The sequence below is a fragment of the Ursus americanus genome, chromosome 2 (genome assembly GCF_024610735.1).
Source record: "Ursus americanus isolate L20-20 chromosome 2, mUrsAme1.1.p, whole genome shotgun sequence".
Taxonomy (NCBI): Eukaryota; Metazoa; Chordata; class Mammalia; order Carnivora; family Ursidae; genus Ursus; species Ursus americanus.
Genome location: NC_142128.1, coordinates 40249035 through 40267681, shown reverse-complemented (window position 1 = coordinate 40267681; position 18647 = coordinate 40249035). Strand labels below are relative to the sequence as shown.

At 47.0% G+C, this 18647-nt stretch overlaps 1 protein-coding gene across 5 annotated transcripts in view; it reads right to left on the bottom strand.

The window, feature by feature from the left end:
* The window catches only part of LUC7L (LUC7 like), a 39450-nt gene that overhangs the window by 782 nt on the left and 20021 nt on the right, over positions 1 to 18647 (bottom strand). For 4 of the 5 annotated variants that reach the window (XM_045784506.2, XM_045784504.2, XM_087854301.1 and 1 more), the window contains 6 exons: positions 15408 to 15518; positions 14404 to 14547; positions 9371 to 9547; positions 6042 to 6130; positions 1189 to 1218; positions 363 to 530 (listed from right to left, as the gene is read on the bottom strand). In XM_045784506.2, coding sequence (XP_045640462.1) covers positions 363 to 530; positions 1189 to 1218; positions 6042 to 6130; positions 9371 to 9547; positions 14404 to 14547; positions 15408 to 15518 — 719 coding nt within the window. Of the gene's footprint in view, positions 1 to 325; positions 531 to 1188; positions 1219 to 6041; positions 6131 to 9370; positions 9548 to 14403; positions 14548 to 15407; positions 15519 to 18647 lie in introns of all 5 variants that reach the window. The other variant, XM_045784505.2, reaches the window with a different exon arrangement.

Below are 18647 nucleotides of genomic sequence, written 5' to 3'. Positions count from 1 at the left end.
AGGCCTGGTCAGGACACAAATCCCAGGGGCTCTGTGTATTGACAGGACACCAAGCATGTGGCAGGTCACAAGGGAGCTGTGCCCATGTAACCACCTCCACAGCCTCTCAACTGTCTCAGGCCTGAATCCATCTGCTGCTCTGAGCTTACAGCTCCCTGTGCTCTGGGCCCCATTCGTGACTCCTCAAGGCTCCAACACTCAGTTCCACAGATGACCAGCCAGGCTCCTGAACAAAAGCCCCAGACCCATCCCTATCAGGTATGGCCAACAGGCCCCAGTGATAGACCCCCAGAAGACCCTGGGAACACAAAGAGAAGGGGCTCACTCCTGGTTGCAGCTACTGAAGGAGTCAGAGTAGTTACTTGTATTTCGCACTCCGGTCCCTGGAAGCCCGGCGGTGGCCCCGGCTGTGGCTCCGGGAACGGCTGCGGTGGCGCCGGTGTCTGTCTCGGGACCGGGATCGGGACAACTTTCGTCGCTCCCTGGAGGCAGATCTGGACCTCCTGCGACGCCGATCCCGGGAGCGTGACCTGCAGCAGACAACCAGAAGGCTCTGAAGGCCATACTGCCCCATCCTGATAGTCCTTCTCTCACAGTAGTTTCTGCTGGATGCCTCAGTGGCATCTCCCCTCACCTCCTAACAAATTTACGCCTGGGGCTCACAATAGTCGCATCAATTCAGAATTATGGCCCCCTCCCACTGATGCTTCCTGAAAACACCTTGCCAGGAAACACCTGCCACCCCACAGGCCTCAGCAGTACCTTCTGACATCCTCTCTCATTTATAGTGGGTCCCTCTGTGGCACTAAGCCCCAATCAACCTGACAACAGATGGATAGGGCCCAAGCTTGGTCCCTCACTAGCCCTGCCCACCAGAAAACAAGTGTGAAGCTAAAAAGTTAACTATTAAGGAAAAATGCATGTGGAGGGGAGCCTGGGTGGCTCAGTCTGTCAAGTGACTCTTGATTTTGACTTAGGTTGTGATCTCAGAGTCATGAGATCGAGGTCCACGTCAGGCTACACGCACAGGGCAGCGTCTGCGGGACTCTCCATCTCCCTCTGCTGCGCACCCATCCACGTGCACCCTCTCTCTCTCTCTCTAATAAATCTTAAAAAAGAAAAAGAAAAAAAATCCGTGGGGGGGGAAAAAGGGCATTTGAGAACATGTTAATGGATCTGGAAACCTACCTCCTTCGATCTCTGGTTCTTGATCCAGACCTAAAATGGGAAGAAAAAAAAAAAAAGAAAGGATGAATAATTTACCCCAAACAGCCCCACCCCACAGTCTACAAAGGGGAATGAGTATCGGCTTCCCACTGAGTCCTGTTATATTCTAGAGGCTCACCCATTCTCGGGCCCACAGCTCCAAGTGTCAATGCTCATAGTATGGCCAGCCCCCAAACCCCAGGGGTCAAATGCTATACTCTGAGTTCAACAACTGGCTCTTCAAAGTCACTCACACAGCTATGCAGACTGTCACACAGCAGTTGCAACGCTGGACAGGATCTAAAGTCACCAAAGTTAAAGCAAAGCCTCGATTTCCAGACACAGGTCCATTACTAGGTGAGGGTCACATGACCTCCTTGGGACATATATAACCAACCAGCAATCCAAGAAATACAAGACACAACAGGTTCTCCTTTTACACTCTGTTCTACAGCAGAAATTAACAAGATCACTAGCAAAATGTGCTGAGGGGATGTGACAGGAGATGTTCACACAACATGCACCTGAAGGATGATCCAATCCAGTTTCTTGGAAAGCAATTTTTCCAACACCTACTAATACTTATATATTAAATTCCTTGTCCTACGAATTCTAAGGAATTTTATAAACCACTCAAACATATCAAAATAAGGATGACCACTACTGTACTCTTTCAAAAATAGTTTTATGGGGCAGCTGGGTGGCTCAGTCAGTTAAGCTACCAACTCTTGATTTTGGCTCAAGTCATGATCTCAGGGTCCTAGGACTGAACCCCACGTAAGGCTCCACTCAGCGGGGAGTCTGCTTGAAGATTCTCTCCCTTTGCCCGCCCCCCTCTCAAGTAAATAAATCTTTTTTTTTTTTAAGATTTTATTTATTTATTTGACAGAGAGAGAGAAAGCCAGCGAGAGAGGGAACACAAGCAGGGGGAGTGGGAGAAGAAGAAGCAGGCTCCTAGTGGAAGAGCCTGACGTGGGGCTCGATCCCAGAACTCTAGGATCATGCCCTGAGCCGAAGGCAGATGCTTAACGACTGAGCCACCCAGGCACCCCTCAAATAAATAAATCTTTAAAAAACAAAACAGGGGCGCCTGGGTGGCTCAGTAAGTTGGGCATCTGCCTTCAGCTTGGGTCATGATCCCAGGGTACAGGGATCAAGCTCCCTCTCCTGCTCTCCCTGCTTGTGTTCTCTGTCAAATAAATAAAAATAAATTCTTAAAATAAAATAAAATACAGAATAAAAAACAAAACAAAAAAAAACCAAAATTGGGCCACCTGGGTGGCCTCAGTTGATTAAGAGTCTGCCTCTGGCTCAGGTCAGGATCTCAAGGTCCTGGGACTGAGCACTGGGCTCTCTGTTCAGTGAGGAGTCTGCTTCTCTGTCTGCCCTTCCCGCTGCTCATGCTCTCATGCTCTCTTTCACTCTTTCAAATAAAATCTTTATCTTTTTAAAGATTTTATTTATCTGTCAGAGAGAGAGAGCACGTGCACGCACACAAGCAGAGGGAGTGGCATGCAGAGGGAGAAGCAGACACCCCACTGAGGAAGTGGCCCAATGTGGGACTCTTCTGGGATCATATCCCCAACCGAAGGCAGATGCTTAACTGACTGAGCCATCCAGGTGTCCCATAAGTAAAATCTTTAAAAAAACCCACAAACCCCACAAAAAACAAAAATAGCTTTATAGAAACATCAAAAGTTGAAATTGGGGACGCCTGGGTGGTTCAGTTGGTTAAGCGTCTGCCTTCAGCTCAGGTCATAACCCCAGACTCCTGGGATTGAGTCCCACATTGGGCTCCTTACTTAGCAGGGAGCCTGCTTCTCCCTCTGCCTGCTGCTCCCCTTGTTTGTGTGTACGCGCTCTCTCACTCTCTGACGAATAAATAAATAAATCTAAAAAATACATCGAGGGGCGCCTGGGTGGCTCAGTCGTTAAGCGTCTGCTCAGGGCGTGATCCCAGGGTCCTGGGATCGAGTTCCGCATCGGGCTCCCTTCTCCACTGGGAGCCTGCTTCTTCCTCTCCCACTCTCTCTGCCTGCTGCTCCCCTTGTTTGTGCGTACCGCTCTCTCTCTCTCTCTCTCTAATAAATACATTGAAATTAAAAAGGATAGGAAACAAAAGCAAACATCGAGTGGGGCTGCATCAAACTAAGAAGCCTCTGAACAGTACAGTCACAGTCAACAAGACGAAAGGCCGCCTAGCAGAGGGAGAAAACGTGTGGGCCAAATGCCTGACAAGGGTCGATATCCAAATACATAAAGAAGGCCTGCAACTCCACAGGAAAAAAACTTCCATTAAAAAGTAGGTAGAGGGTCTTGGGGCGCCTGGGTGGCTCAGTCAGTTAAGCGCCTGTCTTCCGCTCAGGTCATGATCTTGGGGTCCAGGATGGAGCTCCGTGTCTGGCTCCCTGCTCAGTGGGGAGTCTGCTTCTCCCTCTTCCTCTGCCCCTCCCCCAAGCTTGTGTTTTTCTCTCTCTTGCTCTCTATCAAATAAATATAAATAAAGTCTTAAAAAAATTTTTTTAGGGGCGCCTCAGTGGTGCAGTCGTTAAGCGTCTGCCTTCGGCTCAGGGCGTGATCCCAGCGTTCTGGGATCGAGCCCCACATTGGGCTCCTCCGCTGGGAGCCTGCTTCTTCTTCTCCCACTCCCCCTGCTTGTGTTCCCTCTCTTGCTGGCTGTCTCTGTCAAATAAATAAATAAAATCTTTAAAAAAAATTTTTTTTTAAATAAATAAAAAATAAAAAGCAGGCAGAGGATCCAAACAGACATTTTTTCAAAACCAACACACAAGTGGCCAACCAGTACACGAAAAGATGCTCATCACGAGGGAAACGCAAATCAAAACCACAATGAGATATTATGGCCTCACACCTGTTAGAAAAGCAACACCCACCCAAGCCTTAAGAGATAACAAATAAAACAGAACAAAACAATAAGACAAACAAACATGGTGCGAAATAACAAGTGTTGGTGAGAACATGGACAAAAGGAACACTCGTGCACTGTTGGCAGGCCAAGTAAACTGGTAGAGCTGCTGTGGAACAGTAAGGAGGGTCCTCGAGAAATTAAAATCAGAACTACCACGTGGTCCCATGACCCTACTTCTGAGTACTTATCCAAAGAAAATAAAATCACTGTCTTGAAAAGACCTCCACACCCCTATGTTCAGTGCATCATTAATTGTAAGAGCCGAGACACGGAGACAAGCTAAGTGTCAACCGACAGATCCATGGATAAAGAAGATGTGAGGTATATACACAGCGAACTACTCCAGCACAAAACAGAAGGACACCCTGCCATCTGTGACAACATGGATGGACCGCGAAGGCATTATGCTATTTAAAATCAGTCAGACAGGGGCGCCTGGGTGGCACAGCGGTTAAGCGTCTGCCTTCAGCTCAGGGCGTGATCCCGGTGTTATGGGATCGAGCCCCACATCAGGCTCTTCCGCTATGAGCCTGCTTCTTCCTCTCCCACTCCCCCTGCTTGTGTTCCCTCTCTCGATGGCTGTCTCTATCTCTGTCAAATAAATAAATAAAATCTTTGTAAATAAATAAATAAATAAATAAATAAATAAAATCAGTCAGACAGAGAAAGACAAGTAACGTATGATCTCAGTGATACGCAGAATCTAAAAAAACCCAAACTCGCAGACAGAACAGGCTGGTGGTTGCCAGAGGCGGGGGTGGGGATGGGCCAAGATTACGAAGGTAGGGAAGAGAAAAAGGCTACTGCGTTATGCCATGTCACTGCAAGGACACCTTATCTGTCAAGAGCACTACTGCTGGGGAAAGTCTCACATGGACCCATACACATACACACCCTGCCAGAGCAGTGGTCACTTTTGTGTAAAAAAGGGACTGAAGTGTTTTGCTTAATACCTTTTTATACTGTTTCAATCTATTTTGTTTTTGTTTGAGTCTCTTTACAACCAAAATCTGTTAGATAATTAAAGTAATGAAAAGAAACACAAAAAGTACAACAAACACTTATTTGTCATTTCTGAATTATACACAAATTCCTCCAGGAAAGCCCAGCTTCTGGGCCTTTCGAGGACAGTGAGCTGTACCCCATGACAGTACAGTCCTGGCTCCAGCCTTTTCCATGAACTCTGACCAGATGTCTCCAAGCACCTCAAACTGAAATACGGCCACAACCAAATTCTACTCCCCACCACCCCCTCCTCACCCCAGTACTGCTCCCAGTCTTCACCATCACCCTAAGTGGCAACTCCAGGCCAGAACCCATGAGGCCAGCTGTACTCCCCCTTTGCCTGCCTCACCTCATACCAGCAAATCTTATCAGCTCTACCCCCACAACACACCCAGACCCTTCTCACCCTCACCTGTAACTGGCAGCTCCTTCACCAGGACTCTCGCTGCTTCCACCCTTACCACCTACGCTTGTTCTCAGCAGGGCCCCACAACCCTCAGTCAACTCCAGAGTCGGCTCAGACCTAAGGCCCCTCCCTGATGGGTTTTCCCTTCAGCAAGTATGGCTGTGACAGAGCATGCTCCAGCTCCAGAGAGTCTCAGCTCCTGCCCAACTTGTCACCTGAGCGTCCCCATGAGGCAGGTCAGGGCACCGCAGATTCCTCTCCTGTTTCGACTGCTCAGCCCTCCCCTACACGTTCCGAGGCAGAGTCAGGTCGCCACTGTCCGCACCACACAGCGCTCCCCCCAGGCCAGCCGAAACCCCGCTCTTCTGAACAGGCTGCATGTTTGCTTATTCGTCTTTGAAGGGCCACGAAGGTCTGTGGCCGACCCCAACTGCTACAAGCCAGACTGCAAGGAAGCAGCAGGCCCCCTTGGGCATGTGTGCGCTGTGGACTCACCTCCTGCTCAGTCGCTCCTCTCGCTCTCTCTCCTCTCTCCTCCTCAGTCGATCCTGATTTCTCTTCTCCTGCTTTTCAGCCACAGTTTTCTAAATAAACAAATAGTAGGAAAATGAGAGAAGAAAAAGTTATACCAACTAGAGTATGAATATTTGTTTAACAAAGCCCTTTTATGGGATGCCTGGGTGGCTCAGTCAGTGAAGCATCGGCCTTCGGCTCAGGTCATGATCCCAGGGTCCTAAGATCCAGCCCTGCGTCGGGCTCCCTACTCAGTAGGAAGCCTGCTTCTCCCTCTCTAGATCCCCCTGCTTGTGTTCCCTCTCTAGCTACCTCTGTCAAATAAATAAATAAAATCTTAAGGAAAAAAAAAGCGCACTTTTATATGACCTCACTTATTAGTAATTTAGATATCTAAAAAAACTCTTAGGAAACAGGAACATAGTCCCCTTTAAAACTTCCTAACAGAAAACACATGAAAACAACGCTTTCATAAACTCACCTTATAAACTCAGTGACAACTGTGTACTCTAAGAGGGGCTATAGCCTAAGTCTCAGAAATTGGTCTTTTGCTTCACACAAATCCAGAAAGTTCATTTTTTACCCAAAGGAGACTGCACGCACTTCCCAGTAAAAAACGCATGTCTGACCAAACGTATTCTGCAGCCCAGGAGCAGCCTGTTTGGAGTGCTGAGCGCTACACTGGCTTCAGACCCGGCCTCATGGGGACAGCAGGCCCGGGGAGACAGACCGTGAACACTCCACAGCCGGCTGGCTTTCTTGTTTGCTTGCTTTCTTCAATATTTTATTTTTAAGTAATCCCTACACCCACTTTGGGGCTCAAACTGACAACCCCGAGATCAAGAGTCACGTGCTCTACCCAGTGAGCCAGCCAGGTGCACCCGCAACTGGTGTTTAACACCAAGCTCAATACTTGGCTCATCAGGCTTGATGGTGACACAACAGAGAAGACGCTGGAGGCATCCCAGAAAAACTCCACTATGGAACACTACTGACACAGCTTAGCTCAAAGCAGTAGGTCCAGTCTACATAACCCCACCCCCAATATCAACCCAAAGCCTTTTGATGCCCCCACCCCTCTGCTGATGGAATGAAGCCCTAAGGGGGAGTAAAGTAGGGCCCGGGAGACAAAGGGTCACCATTCTTCTCGTGCTCATGAAGGCACAAAGGATAACCCTACATCTCAGGAGAGACTGGAACCAGGCCCCCGAACAAAAGGGTACAGCAAGGACTGAGCGAGAGGGGCCAGCTATCCTCCTCAAAGCACTCTCAAGGTGTGAGAGCCCTCCTGTCTGGCGTCTCTGGCTCTCCACCCCTGGCTTCACTTGTCCTGGACCTGAGCAGGCACACAAGGATGGACACATTAAGGTTAAGGATGGGAGTTTCGGCCCCTCGACTTACATGCACACTCTTCCTAAAGGGGATATGACCAAGCACAAGGCTATGGTGTGCTATTAACTCCTTTCCAAACCTCTCTACTTCCTAGACACTGTTCTTCCACCCCTAAGAGAGAAGGCCTTGCATCGCTATTACCTTGGCGTATGGCCTGGAGGTGTGAGCACCTCTGGGGCCACTGGAAATGAAGCCATCTCTGATTAGGGCCCAGAACTCTCACCCTTCTGCCTGTTTAGAGGTGCACTTCCAACATGTTTTCTGTTGTTAGTTGAATAGCCATTACCAAAATCGGTAATGTATTTGTGTTGTTTTGGTCAACTTTGTACAACTCATACTGCAAAGATAAAGCATGCTTTCTAGTTAATACTTAAGTTCTTTAGGGACGTCAGGCTGGCTCAGCCAGACCATGTGGCTCTTGATCTCAGGGTTTTTACGTTTCAGCCCCATGGTGTGTGTGAAGATTACTGAAAAAGAAAATCTTAAAAAAAAACCCAAAAACTTAAGTTCTTAAGGTTTCAGGGGGGAAAATTTCAGTACAGTCTCATCTCTGTTGGAGAGATACATGTTAAAAACATTAAAGGCTTTCAGGTATAAAAAAATATCAAAGCAAAATTATGGGGTGATATGAAATGGAAATACAATTTAAAGGAGAAATGGAAGGGGCAACTGGGTGGTTCAGTCCCTTAAGCACCTGACTTTGGCTCAGGTCATGATCTCGGGGGCTCTGTGCTCAGTGGAGAGTCTACCCAGGGATTCTCTTTCGATTCTGTCTCCCCCTCTGCCCCTCCCCTTGCTCACGTGCATGCTCTCTCAAATTAATAAATCTTAAAAAAAAAAAATGTGTAACAAAGTGTATCACTTTTCAGAATTCTGTTGGGAGCTCAGGAGCAAAATATTTTCAGGCCAGTGGCTGCCACCTCAGCTCCATTCCCAGTGCCAAGTTCACACCTCACCTACTGGCAACGCCCCCTCAGGTGCAAGGCTCTGCTCCCTGCTCCTTCTAGGGTCACACAAGGCCCTCCACCTTGACTGTCATAGAGTCCCAGTCAAGTGCCATTGACTCCACCAAATTTCACGTGTCTGGGAGGGAAGACCTGCATAGTTCCCAGCACCCCACCCTAGCGGTCCCGAAACACAATAGGGAGGACTCCACCAGTCTGAAAAATAATTCAAAATATCTGAAACATGCTCACCTTTCCGAGCGTTCCATACCCAAAATAAGTTTCAGAGTCTAACCGAGGAAACTGAGGAGCCTTGAGGAAGAGACAAAATGGCCAGCTGTGGAACAGCACTATCCAAAGAGTCTCACCATGTTCTCGTCCTTCCAAGGAGGCTCAAAGGCAAAGGCCAGAAAGTGTGATCTTCTATCTAACCTAACCACTATCCACGCATCCGTCTCTGCCCAAAGAGAAAAACGAGACTACTGGCTCTTCCCATCTCCAACCAAATGTTATTTCAGAGGTATGCAAGAGCTCTTTGTACCAGGACTAGACTCTGTGTTTTTCTTCCTGCAAACAAGTGCAGACTAAATAAATATCCAAGGTCCCTTTGGATTCTGAGACCTTAGTTCTCTTGTGTATCTGAGTGATAAAATCTGAATACTTCACTATAAAACTCAAGGCATGTTCTTAGAAAAGACAAAAACAGCAGTGCCTGGGCGGCTCACTCACTTAAGTGCCAAAAGTTGCTTCACAGTCTCAGGGTCCTGGGATCGAGCCCCCCATCAGGCTCTCTGCTCAGCAGGGAGTCTGTTTGTCCTTCTGCCACCCCCCCCCATTTGTGCACACACTATCTCTCAAGTAAATAAATAAAATCTTTAAAAAAAAGAAAAGGTCAAAACTCAAGGTTTTCTATAAGTTAATAAGAAGACATAGCAAGACTTCTTGGGTTTCTCCAGAAACAACATATTAACGTACCCTCAACTGATCAAGCTTCTCTCGGATCTGAATGAACCCCAAGTGTAACTTGCCCCCGAAGTGGTCTGCAAGACGACGGTCATTGTCATGGAGGCCAAGGTAGGCTGAACAGACCTCACAGACACGCAGCTTCTGCTGTTGAAAACTGGATGCAGGCATGGAATTTCTGTATTCTTCCTGGACAATGGGAACAGAGCAATGAAAATGAGGTACACAGAACCACAACTAAATATTCAACCCCCAAAATGGAAATATTTGAAGGGACTATAGAGGTGACTTAAATAAACAAAAACTGGATCATTTACAAGCCTCAGGTATTTGTAACGGACTCAACTTCCATCGCTTCTTTACGAAATGAACTAACAATCATGATTTCAAAGCAATAAGGAACATTCAAAATTCTCAGACAAGCAGGATGTTGTCTGTTCTCAGAAGCCAACAGGGAAGACAGATCTCAGTTCTGCGCAGTGGAGAGCTCTAGGAGAACCAGAGAAGCAAGGGAGACTCTTCAAAAGGGGCCTTCAAAAAAATAAAGCACAAAACCCAAACCAAATAAACAAGCAAAACACACAAGAGCCACTCATGGAGACTGTGTCCCAACGTCCAGAAAGCTGTATGCCAACGCTGCCCTAAAAGCTAAAATTTGGACGGACAAATACATTAGACACTCTCTTCAAATAAGAACATGTCTGATAGAACAGAGCAAAACACACCCCCCTCCAGCAGCCACTCCAGTCAGAATGGATAAAATACAGAAGAAATGAACATGACATGGCTCCTGGTGCTGGTGCCAAAGTCAAAACACGCCTTCAAGACCCAGGCTTAAGAAATATATTTCAGGGGCGCCTGGGAGGCTCCGATGTTAATGTTAAGAATCTGTCTTTGGCTCAGGTCATGATCTCCAGGTCCCTGGATCGAGCCCCACACTGGGCTTCTGGCTGGCTCAGCGGAGAGTCTGCTTCTCCCTCTCCCTCTCTCCCTGCTTGTGCACTCTCTGTCTCTCTCTCTCAAATGAATAAATGAAATCGAAAGAAAGAAAGAAAGAAAGAAAGAAAGAAAGAAAGAAAGAAAGAAAGAAAGAGAGAGAAAGAAAGAAGAAAAGGAAAGGAAAGAAGAGAAAAAGAAAGAAATGCTTTCCAATAGTCACTGATCCTTATTTAAAGGGATCTTCCATGGGACACCTGGGTGGCTCAGTTGATTAAGCATCTGCCTTTTGCTCAGGTCGAGATCCTAGAGTCCTGAGATCGAGTCCCCCATCAGGCTCCTTGCTCAGTGGGGAGCCTGCTTCTCCCTCTGCCTGCCACTCCCCACGCTTGTGCTCATGCCCCCTCCGAGACAAATAAATAAATAAAACCTTTTTTAAAAATTTAAAAGATAAAAAATAAAAAAATAAAGGGATCTTCCATTAATTCATGTATTCAAAATTCCCTGGCAAATGCAGATTAAAATAAGATACCACGGCACTCACTACACTGGCAAAGACATCAAAAAGCAGGGACTCTCATTCACTGCTGGTAGGAGACTACGTTGGTACAACTAACAGGGAGTGCAACTCAATTATCTGTGAAAGCCAGACAGCTGTGTGCCATTTCCAGGAACTCTTCCAGGCATATGTCCTGGAACACGCTCATACATGTGCCAGCAAACAAGTGCAAGGACACTTGTTGTGAACTGTCTGTGAAGGTGAGAAACCACAAATAACCTAGAAAACTGCCAACGGACAGTCACGTGTTCATGAAACGGAACCCTAAAGCAATAAACTGAAGGAAGCTGTATGCAGCAACAAGCAGAGACCTTACAAACAGTGGTGAGCGAATAATGCAAGCGAGAAAGACATACACCGCATTTATGTGGGATTTTTTAAAAGCACAAGTTACGCACACGCGTGCGCGCGCGCACACACATACACAGAGCTTATGGGCAGCATATGTAATAAAGGATAAAGACAGAATTGAATGCACACTAATGCCTGCCTCTGGGGAGAAACAGGAGGGGACTGGAGAGGGAAGCACCAGGAACCTCAATTTCCATTCTGATGTGCTACAGATTTTATCAGAAAGAAAAAAAAAAACCAAAAACCTTAGGCAAAAATGATAAATATGGTGGACACACGAACATTTGTGATATTCTATCCCTTTCTGTAATTTTGAAACTTTGACTACCAACCTCTAATTTCTTTCAAAATAAACTCTACGCTGAGTGAAAAAAAAAAAGTCTCAGAAGATTACATACTGTATGACTCCATTTACACAACCTTCCTAAAATGACCAGCATATAGAGACGGAGGAGAGCTTTGTAGTTGCCAGGGGTCAGAGAAATGGGTATGGCTACAGAAGGGTCATGGACGAGATCTCAGTGGTGACGGATATCCCGTATTGTGACTGTCAACATCCTATCGTATTGTGTTATGGTTTTTCAAAATGTTATCACCGGGAAACTGGATAAAGGGCACACGGGATCTCTCTGTATTATTCCTTGAGACTACTGACCACTCTTGCCTGCTGAGAGCAGAAAGGAACCCACAGGTGCCACACCACCAGAGATCAGCACGGAGGAGGCCTCCCCCACACCATCCTCTCTTGCCCATTGGTTTTAAAGAACTGGTGCTGCCTCCTGGGGGCACTCTCAGTGATGGTGATGGAGGACAATGGCCAGGGTAAGGATGCTACGAGTCCTGGGCACGAACAGCTGTGCATCCCACGCCCTGCTCCTGTCTGGGCTGTCTGCAGACATCCACATGATGAACCCATCATCTACAATCACTTACATCCACATACAAATCTCTGACCCATCCCAGGGATTTCTGGTGTCTGCTCTACTCTTGGAAGCATGAAGGGCTGGGTCTCGGGGTGTACCAAGAGGTGACAGACCTTCCCTCCTGACTCTCTGGCCTTTCTGGTAGAGCAGTCAGCAACGCAAGGAGCCTGACTCTGTTCTACACATAAACACTTATTTCCCATTTCAGTAGATAAGAGTTCAGATTCTAAGTTAAAGATTCATGTACATGACTTATATTTATAATAAACTTCAGGGACTTATCAAATCCTGTGCAAAATGCAGAATTTAAATATACACCCAACTTCCCAGAAACAGAACTACTCTGTCAACCAGGGAACACTGTTTGGAACTTTACCAAGTCGCACCTCCATGGCAATGAAGGGATCTGATTCAAACATCACCCGCAACTGTCACATTCATGACCCCATCTGTGTTTCGGCGTGAATACATTTTACGTACAAAACATCCATCTGTATTGTGAACTCTTTTCCCTCTCGTGTTCACGAACGGACTATATTATTTATGAACATCACTGAAGGGGGTGTTGTTCTGCCAGAGGTATGAAGCAGTATCTCAGCACCGCCCTCCAACGGACACGTGCTGCTGACCCCAACCCTAGCATGGCCCCATCTTCAGTAACCCTTCTGCTCTCTGGACTCACCACCGCCACAGTGGGCATCGCTCTAGCACCCACAGGCCCTGAGCACCACTTACGCATTCAGTTAATCATTCCTGAGCTCCCACGGTGTGTTATGCACCGTGCTGAACCAGGGGTACAGAGGTAACCAAAGAGGAACCTGCACCACGGGTACCTACATTCCATTTCCTCATCTCTACCCAGCCTCCCTGACCACACCAATCTTACTAACCTTCTCAGCCTGTGGGTCTCAGGTAAGGGCACTTCTAGGATAACCCTAACCCCACCTGGAGACCCCTGGCAACACAAAGTCACTCTCAAACTCAGATCCCGTTTCTTTTGAGCACCTATCTTCATCTGAATCTTATCCATCTGTTCACATACCCTTCTGTCTGTACTCCCTCCCAACCCCAGCACTGTCTCTATGAGGAGGGCCTCCTCTGGTTTGTTCACAACTAAAAACTATCTGGGGTGTCTGGGTGACTCAACTGGTTAAGTGTCTGCCTTCAGCTAAGGTCATGATCTCACAGACCTGGGATTAAGTCCCGTGTCTGGCTCCCTACTCAGAGGGGAGTCTGCTTCTCCCTCTCCCTCCCCCTGTTGCCCCACCCCCATCCCCAACCCCGCTGCCGCTCAATGCTCTCTCTTGCTCTGCTCTCTCTGAAATAAATAACATCTTTAAAACAAACAAACCAAAAATAACAACTAAAAACTATCTGGCACACAGCTGGAGCTCAACAAGCATTTACTCCAGGAATACAACCATCCCCGCCTCCTTCTGACTCTACCGTTCCCACCATTCTCAAAGCCCATGTGAGCCATTTCCAGTTCCAGTGGTAAAGACTCGAGACTCAGAGCATATCCAATGGATAAAATAATCTAGGAAGAAAACGGCTGTCAACAATACAAACACTGAGTCCCTGACTCAGTTTCTCCACTACTCTGCCTGGCCTGGTACCCCAGCTTGGATGCCACCCTCAATCTGCACAGGTTCTCTCTACCAGGGATGCAGTGTCACCAAGAACACCCAGGTTTTGTTCTTTAGGGCAACCTGCACTACAACTCTGGCCCACTCACGCCAGCTAAGTGACCACCACAGCCCAGCAAACCCCTACAGAGCCAGAGGATCAGAGAGTAAAATGACACCACTGCAGTGACTCTTCCACTCTTGGGACTGTGCACTGCATATGGGTGTTGTGCTCAGGGCTGGCAAGTGATGGGTCCAATGTCACACAAGGGTCACAGGGAACAGAGCAAAGTCACAAACCCAAGTATGTGCAGACACTAAATCCCACAAACCCTGTCCACATAGCACCCTATTTCCAATTTCTTCCCAATATTCAAAAAATGGAATAGTTTGGGACGCCTGGGTGGCTCAGTCGTTAAGCATCTGCCTTCGGCTCAGGTCATGACCCCAGGGTCCTGGGATCAAGCCCCGCATCGGGCTCCCTGCTCCATGGGAAGCCTGCTTCTCCCTCTCATACTCCCCTTGCTTGTGTTCTCTGTCAAATAAATAAATAAAAATTTTTAAAAAATGGAATAGTTTAATTTTAGCCCAAACGGTCAACATTCAGGGGTTACTACATTTCCTCTTTCTTCAAGACATTTTCCCACCAACCTCAGCTTCTTTTTTCTTTGCACGGACTTTCTCCACTTCCATAAGGATCTTCTGGGATTCATCCACATTTCCCTCAGCTCCCAGTTGCTCAGCTTTAGCAAGAAGTTTTCCTATTTCTTCATTCAATTCATGTACTTTTTCTGCCTGAAAGAAGACGAACAATCAGGTAAGCAGACATCTAAAACACAGAGACAATGAGTGTTTCTCTTGCTGTACGTCTGCTCTGTTCTACCAAAATTAAATGGAATAGCCAAGATCCTCAGTGGATCACAAGCAAACTGTAACAATTTTGACATCTTTACTGGCACCGCTGTGACTCTGACCTTAAACTAAACTTGCGCGCTGCATTCCAGTAAGAGGAGCAGCATGCCTGTCGCTTCGAACATGGTGGCATAGGTCATTATGGTGGTCACTTTCCAGGCTGTCTCTTCTCACGTCCTCTATCACAACTCAACCTTCGGGTAAGGGCCATAAAATGTCCGGGATTAAATGCACAAGCTTGTACCGTAAGCAGAATGCCTAATAATTTAGGATTTAAGGTAGCAACACACATATCCTAAGCAAGGCTTTTATAAAACTGAGAGGAAAGGACACTGAAGAGACTCGTCAGCTGCACTCAAAGACGGGGAACCGAAGGAGGATGTGCTGATAGGCCAACAACACATAGATGTATCTTCTTCATTCTTCAGGACAGCTGCATCAGTGTCTAACCATTTCCCAACTAACTGTCCCCCATTTCCTGCTTTTTGTGGGGGTGTTTAAAAAGCAAACTTTAATAAATATGTACAGTGGGGGGAGGGACAGAGGCAGCAAGCAGCTCCTGGAGGTAGAGAGCTTGCTGACAGCTCTCTCTCCTTACTAAGAAGCACCGAGGCAGCAAGGACTGTCCACCCGAAAGACAGCACAGTCAGTGCTCATGATAAGCTGTTAGTCTGTTGGCAGGCTGGTTTTTACCAGACACTGATTTGTACACACAACTCGAGGAGAAAGTCACCCAGGCATACCTTCGCAGAAACTTCCGCACTGATCTCCTCTTGTGTCTCTGCCAGGCGCTTCTTGGCAAGCTCAGTTCTGCGGTCACACTCCGCGATGAACGACTCCAAGTGATCCATCGCCTAGCTCAGGAGAAGCAGACAGCGTGGTCAGTTTCAAGTAAGGTCTTGGAACCCGTCAGTTCAATAGGACAATACACTCCTGGGTCGGTTTCTTAAAGCCTGTAAGTTCAGTGGGAAGATCTTCAACTACACTACAGCTGGCACATCAACAATCACATTAAATCAAGGGAAGTTTGTTAAACCAAGTGATCATTCAGAAACATGGTCTTTTCATCGCTATTTATTTCTAAAATTTGTAAAAGGACCCCCATCCCTCAATAACATTTCCCGATTTTTTTTTTGGCCGTAAATAATAGTGTTCTCTGAGGGGTAGGAAAGGCTGGACTGAGACTAGTTATCAGAGGCCCTCTTCTGGTGAGCTGTGGGGATGCCGATGATGTACTCACTGGTCTGTGTGAGCCACGTAAATATTATTCCCTCATGTTCTGAGGGTAGAGTTCCCCCTTCCACCTCAAAACAAAACAATAGAACAAATATTACTGAGAGCTGTGAGCATGGTTAGTTATTGCCTGTCTAAAGCAGCAGGAAAACTGGTTATTACTTACCCAAAGAGATAAAGGAAAAGAAGCTAGAAATCTAATTGCTCACTCTGAAAAGACCTGTGGGGGAAACACTAAAACACTAGTAATAAGCTGCTTCACATGTATTAGACAGTTAATTTGCCATGACCAAAGGCCCCAGCATAACTTCCGATAAACATATAAATAGGGTGTCTGTCAGGCTACAACCAGTGGTTGGCAAGCAGCACCTCTGAAATTACACCCACTAGTCCACCTGCAGATGTTGGCATTGTGTTAAGTATGACAGCAGGGAGCTTAGCACAGGATGACAGGACTGGATCACGTGATCTATCACCAAAACATAGAGAAGATAAAACTTTGGATGGAGAGGATATAAAGCAGATAAAAGTTAGGCCAACAGACCAAGTGGTGATAATCTATGTCCCTCTGCCCAAAGATGGCCAGAGAGAGCAGGTCAACTGTTAAGAAAGCCCTCTATAAGGATGAGCGTGACATTGGAATGGACAACAGGGTTATGGTCTCCTCCGGAAATCTTAAACACTCTTTTCAAATAAATGCATACTTGGACATCAGTCAAGACAGAAAAGAGGCTCTGTGATGGTGCCAAGCCCGTCAGGGTGCTGGAGAAAGGCTAACGCAGAATGACCCAGAGGCCAACTCCCAATTTCACTCCATAATTTTGGAATTCAGGACCTCTTTCCTGTTGTTGGTCATCCCAAATATTCCCTGATAAACACTTCACTATGTTCAAATCAAACAATCAGGAAAACAAATGATCAGCATTTGTCTGCATGCACCATACTTCCTGGAAAGATAGAGCTGACAACTCTGCTGACAGGGTGATACCTTGCCAGGATCAAGGTGCCAGCAAACTGATACACGTCACATGCCTCCTATGCTCATAAGGGACAATGGATCCTAGCAGACCATCCTCAAATGCCCCAGGTGCACCCACAAAGAGGTACTGAGTCTATGGTGCAGAGGCCTGTTACCTACCCAAACAGTGTGATCTCACACCCAAGACACACACACGAATCCACCCATCAGGGGTCAAGTGGGTGACATGTGACAATCCTACCAGCACCTCGACCAATTAAAGCAACCAGCTGCAGCTTCAGCAAAATTCAAATGAGCTAGAGACTCAGACATCTGGTAAGCTGAAAACTAAATGGTAACTTCACAACACAGAATAGGCAGACCACAGAGACATCTTTTAACTGCCACGTTCTTAAAAAGATGGCACTTTTGAGATGCCCGGGTGGCTCAGTTGGTCGCCCATCTGCCTTCAGCTCAGATTGTGATCCCAGGGTCCTGGGATAGAGTCCTGAGTTAAGCTCCCTGCTCAGGGGGTAGCCTGCTTCTCCCTCTCCCTCTGTTCCTCTCCCCTTCTCATGCTCTCTCTCAAATAATAAAAAATAAAAAACTTAAAAAAGATGGCAGTCTGTTCTACAGCCCCTTCTCCTCTTCAATGCGCTTGTCCATTTCAGATTGAGTCCTAAAATATATCAAAGAGGAGAGGTTTAAATAAATTTATTTTTTTTAAAAACGGTATTCGAGTCAGGGCACCTGGATGGCTCAGTGGGTTACACATCTGCCTTCAGCTAAGGTCATGACCCCAGGGTCCTGGGATCGAGCCCCACATGGGGCCCCCCTGCTCAGCAGGGAGCCTGCTTCTCCTTCTCCCTCTGCACACCCCCCTAATGCTTTCTCTCTCTTAAATAAATAAAATCTAAAAAAAAGGGGGGGGTATTCAATTCTAAAACTTAAGTCCCAATCACAACCTGCCATTTCCTAGAAAGTCACCAGAGTGGTATGAGGAAACACGGACTACTGAGGCCTGAGCACGGAACCGGCATCCAGTAGGCACGTGCGTCTCACTGCTCTGGAGGCTGTTCCTCCACACTCAGGGCTGTGCGGTGCTATTCCCAGTGTTGCCAGCCCAGCAGAAATGACACACTGGCCAAAAATCAGTGAGCCTGAGACACTCTATCAAGGAGACTGGTCACAGTGAACATGTACACCTGTGCTGTGCTGCATGTCCACACAGGCCTTGAAGTGGCCACACGGAAACTGGGAAGGTTTCCTTTTCCCAGATGAAGAAATTGAGGTACAGTTTCCAAACTACTAAGTGATGGCATCGGGGTACAAGGACCCTTATGGTTTGGCTCCAAAGTCCTTACATTCAACGTGCACAACTCTGAGGCAGTCACCACCAGCTCACTTCACAGATGAATAGAAAAAGTTAAAATAACTTGCCCAAGGTCACAAAGGGATTCTAACCCAGGATATCCAACTTAGTAAATGTAACTATTATACTGCACATCTGTAGACAAAAAAGGTAGGTATAATCAGAACTGGTCTCATGTGGTATATTAAAGATAGTCTGGAAATTAGTTGATATGATACGCAGTTTCGGAAACCTGTCAAAACATCACAAACCAAGACAATTTGGGGAAAAAGTTAACTATTTATTGAGTTAAAAAGAATCAAATTCTTGGGGCGCCTGGGTGGCTCAGTCGTTAAGCGTCTGCCTTCGGCTCAGGGCGTGGTCCCGGAGTCCTGGGATCGGGCCCCACATCAGGCTCCTCTGCTGGGAGCCTGCTTCTTC